This window comes from Nicotiana tabacum, chromosome 5, assembly GCF_000715075.1.
Source record: "Nicotiana tabacum cultivar K326 chromosome 5, ASM71507v2, whole genome shotgun sequence".
Lineage (NCBI taxonomy): Eukaryota > Viridiplantae > Streptophyta > Magnoliopsida > Solanales > Solanaceae > Nicotiana > Nicotiana tabacum.
Window position 1 is genome coordinate 19,094,785 of NC_134084.1, and position 10,531 is coordinate 19,105,315.

At 34.9% G+C, this 10,531-nt stretch overlaps 1 protein-coding gene across 1 annotated transcript; it reads right to left on the reverse strand.

The window, feature by feature from the left end:
- Positions 1-4,107: 4,107 nt before the first annotated feature.
- LOC107809765 (glutamate receptor 2.7-like) lies at positions 4,108-9,275 on the reverse strand. The gene is made up of 6 exons (XM_016634453.2): positions 8,947-9,275; positions 7,842-8,621; positions 7,166-7,716; positions 6,453-6,765; positions 5,425-5,834; positions 4,108-5,136 (listed from the first exon to the last, which is right to left on the reverse strand). Exons 1-6 carry the CDS (start codon positions 9,251-9,253, stop codon positions 4,624-4,626), a joined length of 2,874 nt encoding a protein of 957 aa, XP_016489939.2. The 5' UTR covers positions 9,254-9,275; the 3' UTR covers positions 4,108-4,623.
- Positions 9,276-10,531: the final 1,256 nt, after the last annotated feature.

The window sequence follows — 10,531 nt, forward strand, 5'->3', positions numbered from 1 at the left end:
ATAGCCTATTTTTTTTTATTTTTAACCCTTTTTCAATTTACAAAACTAACCTTCTCTAAAACTATAAATACCCCCTCCCTCTTCTTCATTTCTTCACTCAATACTCATTTCTCAATCTCAATTTCTCTCATTCTCTCATTCTCCAATTTGCAAGACTTCAAGTCTTCAATCTAATTTTATTTGGCTCTCTTTTCTTGAATTTAATTTATCGTGTTTTGTCATTCGGAATTTGAAGTTTGAACTTTGAACAATTGAAGTTCAAAATTGAAATACTTGCTTGATATTTGTTCGTGGTAACATCGGAATTGCCTAATCAAGTGCTCAATTTATTGTCGAATTTGGTGCACTCCCTCCCACTCTTTCTCTTATTTACTATTTTAATTGCATATTTAATTTTAGTTCATACTTTAATTTTTACAATATGTTTAATGCTGCTAAAAGAGCGTGTAAAAGAGTTACTGGTAGGGGAAATAAAAAAAGAGATAGTCCTTCAGCATCTGGTAGTAATAGTAATAACCCATTATCATTTACACATGTTTCCGAATCATCGCCTAATGATAATTTAGATATAGATTATGAACAATTACAAGAAGATTTTGGAATAGAAGATAATGAAATAAGAATGGAAGATGAGATACCAGCTACACCTACTAGTGTTGGAGTTGGTAGTGTTGGGGTTGCTACAAGGGGTGGTGGTCGTGGCACTAGAAGTAGACCACATGTGGCTCCTACTACTAATCGTAGAAAAAGAATTAAGGTTTGGAATTTTTTTGAAATAATAGAAGGTACTAATAGAGTTAAATGCAAACTTTGTAAAGGTGATTTTAAACATTTGACTAGAGGAAATTTAGGGGGGACTGGGACGCTTAGTAGACATATGAGAACTGAGCATCCCATAGAATGGGGCGCTGATGGTGATGGAAATCAAACAACTCTTAACCCTACTATTGGAGGTCTAGTGAAATATGATAAAATGAAGGATCGTGAGGAGTTAGCAAAAATGATTGCTTTGGGTTGTCTACCTTTTTCTTTTGCTTCTTCATCATATCTTATTATGTATATTCAAAGGATTTACAGTTCTTTATTTAAAGGTGTCCCTAGAAGTACTTGTAGAGCTGATATCTTTAGACTTCATGGACAATATCAAATATACATACATTATTTGTTTAGCCACCTTCCTTGTAGAGTTTGTCTAACTTCTAATATTGGCCATGATGTTAATGGAAATGATTATTTGACAATTACATGTCATTGGATAGATGATACTACTTGTATGCAAAAACGTATTATCGCTTTTAGATATGATGAAGATCAGAGTCATACTGCTGCGTTTATAAGTAGTACTATTTGTGAAGTTGTTAATTTTATAATCTCAAACAAAAAGTATTGTGTATGTCTTTTGCTTCTAACAATAATGCCTCAATTTCAATATTAAAACTGCATTTGCAACCACCTCTTGATGAAATTTTTCATGTTAGGTGTGCATGTCATGTTTATAATTTAATTGTTAAAAGTGGCCTTGATTTATTTTCAACTGAGATTACTCATGTTAGAAGAGCAGTTGGTGTTATTCAAGGAAATAATAGACAATCTAGAATAAAGAAATTTAAGAATAAGTGTGTCCAGTATAACCTTAAACCCAGATTCATGCCAAACGAAATTGTTACTAGATGGAATTATACATATATATTTTTAAAATGTTGCTACAAATATAGATTCTCAATAACTGAAGTTGCTAATGTGCATTGTACTGATCCAAATCGTATGTTAACAACTACTACTTGGGAGGTCATTAATGATGTTGTTAAAGTTTTACATAAATTTTATACAGCTACTGTTGAGTTTTCTGGAGCATATTACCCTATTGTTACAATGGCTTTAATACATATAGCTGAAATTTCTTTTCTACTCTTTGAATTTAAGAAGAAAGAAAAATATAGGGATGTTGTTGAAAAAATGCAAGCAAAATTCAAAAATTATTTCTTTACAATTCCTCCGATTTACTTAATTGGTGTTGTTTTAAATCTTTCTATTAAGATGTCTGATTGTCACCAATTAATGAATGCTTTATATATTTATATGGAGATTGGACCAACCGAAACCCCAGATTTATATACTTGTATGAACAAGCTAAATGAATATTTACAACAATTATACAATTATTATGCAAATGTAATTGATGATGCTGCTCTTAATGTAGGCAATGTTAATCCCACTATGCATTGTACCACTTCTGCTACTGTGGATGATGAAGAAGACCTTGATAGTTTTAATATTTTTTCTACATTTTCTAACACTCAAATCAGTAGCAGGAATATTGATGAACTTCAATTCTACTTGCAGAAGCAAAAAGAGCCTCGCACAAAGGAATTTTCACCGTTGGGATGGTGGCATGAGAATGGAAAGCAATTTCCTGTTCTTTTCGCTATGGCTCGGGATGTGCTGAATGTGCCAATTTCAACTGTTGCATCAGAGAGTGCATTTAGCCAAGCAAGACAACAACTTGGAGACATCCGTCACTCATTGGGAAGCTATGCTTTGGAAGTTATAGTATGTTTCAGAGATTGGATTAGATCGGAACGAAGAAATCAAGGGCGTGAAGATGTTGATAGCCCAGAAGACGAGGAACTTGGAGATATATTAACACATGGTAACCCATCCGAATTTAACACTCCAGAAGAAGGTCACTCAATTCATATTGATTATGAAGAACTTACTAAGGCAATGCAAAACCTTTGAATTTACTCTTTTTTGGTTAATTTACTTGTTAAATGTAAACCTTTCAATTTATAAGTTTGAATTTTGAAGTAAATGTAGCACTTGAAATTTATAAGTGCATTTTTTTTCCATCTTACTTGTATTCTTTATATTAATATAACTTACAATAGTTATACAAAATATAAAATAAAAAAAATACACTAAACCCGGCCCGGCCCCCTCAACCCGTAACCCGTACGGTTCAATTTTTACCCGGATGAACCCGAACCTGTTAAGAACCAACCCGGAACCGGCCCAGACCGTAACCCGTACGGGTCCAAAAAATAGCGGCCCGGCCCACCCGTTTAACACCTATAGCTTTATCACCTTATTTCAGACTATTCAGTTTTATTGTTCTCATTTAATTCGGAAATGTTAAAAATGGTTAATAGATACAGTTAATGTTGGCCTAGCAAGTGAAATGTTAGGCGTCATCACGATCTCGAGATTGTGAATTTCGGATCGTGACAGCTTTCCTCCCCATAGGGGTCCTAACTATGGGTTCTATCACTCCATCAAGGTGAATTTTTGTGGATATATTTTTTAGTTGATTACACTTCCAAATCACTAGTAATAACATTATCTTGTTTTGAACTCCATAGAGTATCTTCAAAAACCTCCGGAACATCTTCAAAGTGAGATTTCAGGGTTTTGGACTTCTTGAGGTAATTACACCTACTCTCGTTCATTTATGATGATTATTTATGATAGTAAATGATTTTGATAAAGTTGGTTTGTGGTTGGAGTGACCATAAATAAAGAAACCTAAATTAAAGTGGCTATTAATCATGGTGCTTGGTAGAGAATAAAAGGAGATGACGAATAGTGTTTGTGTGTTGAAAAATTTAGAAACCTTATGATTCTAATCACATGATTAACCCTTAAAACTTATGAAATAGGACGGGTGGAATTGATATACAGCAACTGCTTTGAAATGGAGAATTGGGATTGGCTACTTGAACAGTTGAACTCAACAAAAGTTATGTAACAACGGAGGTTTATTATTTAATTAATTAAGTTACGTTAATGTAGATTGAGGAATGAGGATATTGTGGCGTTGGAAAGAATTGGAGCTTACTTTAGCTAAAGGAATACTCAACACATGTTGGGACGTATTCTTGGGTGTGTGTCACCTAGATCATTAGAGTATTATGGCAATCGTCGCCTGCAATTAGCTTCTTCTTGTGTGTGCGTCTCCGAGTTCGTAAGAGTAAGCAAATCGAGCATGTACCATCACTTCGTCATCACCATACTCGTTATGACAAATCAACTTTCATTACTAGAAAATGAAAGTTTATTTGTTAGCAAACGAAACCAATGAAAGTTGATTTTACTAGAAAATTGTGCAAAATCAATGCTAACATAAATTGGACCTTAAGTTCCCAAAAAAGTGAATACAATATGCATTACTGCAAGAACCATAATGGAGTTATCTCTGAAGATCCAAAAGAAAATATTCCAGGTTGTTTTCTGTAGATTCAGTTGTCTTTGTTTCTGCTATTTTCTTTTTCACACCCCCTGTCCCAATTTATGTGGCACAAAAAGTCTTTGACTATGAGTAGGCGGTGGAACTAACATGTGCACAAAAATTAAAGGACGAAAGAACAATTGTCTTTGCATTTTAATGTGATAGTCCAACTATCTAGTTAGCACAATTCACCTATACATAATCACCATTTGTAGCTGATTTAATATCTGTTATCCCATAACTTGCTCACTGGAATAGAATGAATCCTGCATGAAACATCCCAAAATCGAAGAGTGTAGATATCACTACATCTTCCCACATTCTGCTATTAGTTTCCTAGAGCACTTCTCTGCAATTCTGAGAAAAGGAGATTCTTTATTGCTATTTTTAATTTGAGCTTAAGTTGGAGGGGCTTCATGCAAAGGTGGATTCCCTCCTTCCTCTCCAGGAAGGGGAAAAATCTGCTCTGGATTTGGCGGTTCATTCATTTGTGGAGGAGGAAGGTTATCACGTGGACTTTGTGGACAATCCATATGTCCTGAAACTGCATCTCTCAGTTCAATATTGTTCTTGAATGTATGGCTACTATAGTCTTTTCTGTCAAAATTTCTAGCCAAGATTCTGATTCTTCCTCGGAACGAAGGATCAGATCGTCTTATGATGTGCCAATGATCACGCATGAACGTTGTTAGAAAGATGAGGAGAGCGAAAATTGCAGCAATTCCAGCTATGACAAAGAGTCCCCAGAAGCTGTCAAGGCCAAGACTATTGGAGTGAAGTGACGTGCTAGAATCTGAACAAATTGGTTGTCCAAACCATGCTTTCTCTATTTGTACCAACTTTTCACCTTCTGTTACACTCAAGACTGCTTTTGAAACATCATGTAATAGAGGAGATCCTATTGGGAATGCCTGTATGAAAATCATATTTCATAATATTAGGGACCGGAAGTAGAGCCTTGGCGTATCTGGTAAAATTGCTGTCATGTGACCAGGAGGTCACAGGTTTCGAGCCGTGGAAACAGCCTCTTGCAAAAATGCAAGGTAAGGCTGCGTACGATAGACCTTTGTGATCCGACCCTTCCACGGATCCCGCGCATAGCGGGAGCTTAGCGCACCGGGCTGCCCTTTTTTATGATATTAAGGACCGGATGAAAATCAAAAGAAAATGATTGTCAAGACAAAAAAGGAGGTACTTACAAAGCCAAAGCCATCGCTCTTATACATAGGTCCAACCATGGTATATTTCGAGCAATAAGGAGTTGCTTGCAAAAGCTTCATATAAGGAATCTCATCAAAAGCAGCAGCAATACCACCCTTTGCACTTCCTTTAGAAAGTAAATCAATACATTCCTCTGAAGTGTTATATTGTTTTAGCCTGTCCTCATCAAAGTTGTTCTTTATTAGAAGTTCTTTAACAAAAGAACCCTGTTGGTATCCCACATACTCCTTGTTCTTCTGAAGTTCTTTTATATCCGTAACAGTTGGCTGGAGGTTTTCAACTGTTAATGTTGATGTAAGACTTGCTGTGTAACTTGAAGTCAATATAAGTACTACTAGGAACCAGATGATCAACACAAACCTAGCCAAATTGCTTACTATCTTCTCCTCTGCAGTATCAAGAATCAAACAAAAGAAAATTCAGAATAGAAGTTTGAATTATATATAGTGATTACATATTCCCTAGTTTCCCATATACTCCCTCTATCTCACTTTAAAAGACGGTGTTTGACTGAGCATGAAGTTTATGAAAGAAAAAGACTTCTGGCACCTATCAAAAGCGCCCTTAGAGCTTGTGATCTTAAACACATCATGACATTTCTACGGATATATGAGCATGTCATTAAAGGTAAATGGGAATTTTAAAATTCTACAAATGTACTATACTTTCCGGCAGTGGCGGAGGCAGGATTCCCGCTAAGGGGGTTCAAAAAAGAAAAAAGTTAAAATAAACTCTAGTGGAAATTGAATCAATGACATTACAAAAATTTTGAACCCTCTTGACCATAAGCTATGCTTTTGGACTGTTGGGTTGTATCAAGGGGATTCAAAACATAATATATAGAGGTAAAAAATAGATTTTGCCTTATATATACAGTGTAATTTTTTAGCGACTGGGGTTCGGGTAAATCCCCTTTCGCCCCCCTAAATCCGCCCCTGCTTTTCGGGACAGACTAAAAAGGAAAGAGTATCGTATAAAATGAAATTGAGGAGGAAAAAGTAAGTACTCTGTGCAAAGACCATAGATGCAAAGGAGAACCAAAAGATCATGCCAACTTGGTGAGAAGGAGGTCCTCTGAATTCTTCATTAACTCTATGTTCAAGTACCCAAATGACAAAACCAATGAAAACAAAAAAACAGAAGCTTGTTAGCCACAGCTCCCATGTCAATGGCTTCAAGAATACCCATGCTTTATTTCTGTTGTTGTCTTTGATTGGCACCATCATTGTCACTCCAGATTCTGTGTATGGTAATGTGAAATCAACATATTGCAACCTATTTGATCTAATGGTAGCGTCCCCAACAACAGCATCAAAGTTCTGTTCATTTGTTAACGTTAGAATCAAATAAAAGTACACACACATATATATGTATGCAAGAAATGTATTTCACTTATTCTAGAAACAAGACATTTTTCCAACGGACGATCACTCCATCGGTATTTTTAATGGACTTTGTAAATTAAACTCGAAGGTGAGCCTTGGTGTAACTCGTAAAGTTACTGTCATGTGACCGGAGGTCACAGGTTCAAACCGTGGAAATAGCCTCTTGCAGAAATGCAGGGTAAGATTGCATACAATAGACCCTTGGGGTCCGACCCTTCCCCAGATCCTACGCATTGTGGGAGCTTATGCATCGGGCTGCCTTTGTAAATTAAACTCGACGAGTAATGGGTCTTGTCTTTGTCGAAAATATAGGGAAAACGATTAAGAGATTTACCCCAAGAAATACTTGACGAACAAGATCATCGTAACTTTCTGTAGTCTTTGCACCAGGAGGTGCATAGGGAACAAATTCATAAGGAACAGAATAATTTAATTCTGACATCACTGCATCAAAAACATCAATGCAGTAACCAGTTACTGTTGTTGTGTTAGTCGTAAAATCTCTTGTAACTTTCACAAATTCACTGAAACCATCCTTCACTGGAACTCCAATCTTCAATTTCTTCCCATTTGTTGGAATTACCCAACCTTTAGGAACAGATGTAGTGTCACCAGGCCATATAATAGACCCAAAATTCTCCTTAGAAATGGAATATCCACTTCTCAAATTCAGTTTTTTAACAATCCCATTTTCCCTTATCCAAAAACCAATTCCTTTTGCACCATTACCAATCACATTTATAATTTGATAAGCTGGTGACTGTAATTGCCCATCAACGAGTTGAAAATCTCCGCTAAGTCCTTTGAAAGTAGTGTTTAGTATAGCTTGAAGAAGATTCGGACCATCTTTGGAAACTCCAATAGTTTCAAGATCTGTTGCATTTCCTGAAAATTTTATAGAGGTTCAAAATCAAATCATTTTTTAATAACCCCAAACACTCCTATGTTCAAAAGAGCTAGATTATGACTCGTTTATTTATTTTACCATTCAAGTTTGACTCAAACCGTACCTGAAATGTTTAGCTTTTGAAAAGGTGCTCCAGTGATTCTTGATTTCTCCACTGCCATGGCTAGTGCAGTAGCTGAATCATAAGCCCATAGTCCAAACACGTTCAGTTCTGCATTAAGAATTGTTGGATTTTCTTGTTGAAACTTCAGTTTCCATCTAGTAGTGAAATTCTCAAGCCTTTTATTTCTCGGGACATGGGGTTTCACTCCAATAACTCCATGCATGGATTCAATAGCTGAAGAATCCATAGAAGTAAGTTCACCTGTCATAGCATCTGTAATAATCCAAACATACTCTTCACTCATCATTCCAAGTTCATTGGCCTTAGTAAATATTTTGGCACCAAGTGAAGTTGTCATATGCACAACAAAAACCCGAGTTTGCATACTCATTAACTTGTAAAGTTCGGATGTTATCTGATCATCAGTGGCGAATTCAGGAATAACACTTCGATAAGGGGTACGTGCATTGATTTTTTCCAATGCATCCGCCAAGAATGGTATAATTCCTTCTCCAAATTGATTGTCAATGTATATAGGGACAACTTCTCTCCATCCAAAAGATTGGATAATGGAACTAATGGTTTGAACTTGAGAGGAATCACTTAGAGTGGCACGAATGAAATATGGACTACGAAATGATGAGAGGGAAGGACTTGTAGCAGAAAATGAGATGATGGGAACTTGAGATTTCTCTCCTAAACCAATTATGAAATCAGCTTGCATTGATGATGTTGGTCCTATTATGGCTTCCACTTCAACATTCTTCAATAGGTCAACTGCTGCATTTACAAAGAATGCAAGAATCAATGAAAGTATGTGATAGCAACAACGTCTCTCTGAATTCACATAATTACATGCACTAATTAGTTAACATAATTCTATGCACTAATAGTACACAAAGTATTTACACAATCAGATTAATTAGTTAATCTATAACAACATGTAATTCTTCTTATCAAGTCTGATATGGTGACCGGGAAAACAGAGTATACTTAACCTACTCTAACGACAAATTACTCTAATTTTATTATATATATATATATATATATATATATATATATATATATATATATATATATATATATATATATATATGAAACTTACCTGCTGCAGCAGCAGCTACAACGTCACTCTTCGAGTCACGGGTATGGAGAACCAGTCTGGTCTTATAATCAGAGCCATGATCAGAGCTATAAAAATCAGATAAAGCCATAGAAATACAGCTCAAACCCATTTTCCCAGTCCAGTTATCCATATCTAACACAACTCCCACATTTATAGGGACTATTTTTCGTTTCTGTGCCATGACCATTTTCATGGAGAACAGTATCCCTAAACATAGGAAAAAGAAAGAGAAAGAGGAAATGAGAGAAGAGATTGAGGAAAAGACTTCGCTTGTTTTCTTTCTCATCTTGACAAAAGGTGCGTTTGATTCTGATTATTTGGACAGTTTGTGTTATATATATACATACTAGAGAGAGAGATTTGACTACTATTCCTTACATTTTAATAATAAGTTTACCTATAGCTACAAACTATAGGAATAATATAATTCTTGGGGTTATCTTAAATCAGTGTTGGTACGTAGACAGAAATTTAAATTCTTTTGATGCTTATGTAGCTTTCAGATGTATAGTATACTTCCTTCATTTTAATTTATATGATGCATTTTAACTGAACACAAAGTTTGAGAGAGAAAAACTTCTTTTAACAAATACTATTAAAAGTTTACTTGGTCAAAGCCAAAACATTGATGCAGAATTCGAAGAAAGTGACCGAGGAGAAGAAAACTGGACTATATATTGAATAAAAACGTAATACAAATTAAAGTGACTGAAATTTTATGAAGTCAACTGTGAATGGGTTGAACAAATGTAGATATAATGCTAAGTTAAAGCCAGGAATTTGAATAATCAACTATTATTGTTGAGTCGAATTGTATTCATTGACTATCACAATCTCCAAATGATTCGTAAGGGACAACATCATAGAAAAGGACTTGCAAATTAAGTGAATACATTTTTCAGTTTTGGATTAATTTACCTAATATTTTTGGGAACTTTACACAAATAGCATGTTAGATTCACTACTTACATTTTTTTATCGGTATAAATAAATTAAAAAAACAAGCATAGCAACCTCTCAAATTGAAAAAAAAAAATGAAACCATAATTCTTTCTTAAAATATTTTAAAATATATAGGTCGCATGTCAACCAAAATAAAGTAGCAAACATGATTGCTCAACTTGTTCAGTTTTGAAGAGAATTTGTCTTTGACTTTTATTACATTTCGTTTACAAAATCCTGAGTTCACTTTCTATAAACTCAGGTAGGGATACACATGGTTCGGTTGGTTCAGATTTTTGAATTATCCAACCAAATCAATGGTATCAGGTTTTTAAATCTATATACCAAACCAAATTAATAAAGCTGGGTTTTTCAATCTCGGATTTTTTGGTTTTTTCCGGGTTTTCGGGTTTTTTCCCGGTAAAGTCTTCATAGCACAAAATATGTAACTTGCGCTCCAAATATATTTTTTAGTCCTAGTAAGATACAACTACATAATGTATTTTTCAAGAAAATAACACAATAATATAAGATAAGTCACAGCATTACACTAAAATATTCAATAACAAAGATAATAAAATTGCACAAAGCAAATATTGCTACTTAATAAGCCATAATGAAA

What these genes read in the sequence shown, in the direction of transcription:
- LOC107809765 (XM_016634453.2), bottom strand. Translation starts at nt 9,253, where the DNA reads ATGAGAAAGAAAACAAGCGAAGTCTTTTCCTCAATCTCTTCTCTCATT. An exon ending in TGTAGCTGCTGCTGCAGCAG is followed by an intron (nt 8,622 to 8,946) that starts GTAAGTTTCATA and finishes TTGTAAATGCAG; the next exon opens with CAGTTGACCTATTGAAGAAT. An exon ending in TTCGTCAAGTATTTCTTGGG is followed by an intron (nt 6,766 to 7,165) that starts GTAAATCTCTTA and finishes ACAAATGAACAG; the next exon opens with AACTTTGATGCTGTTGTTGG.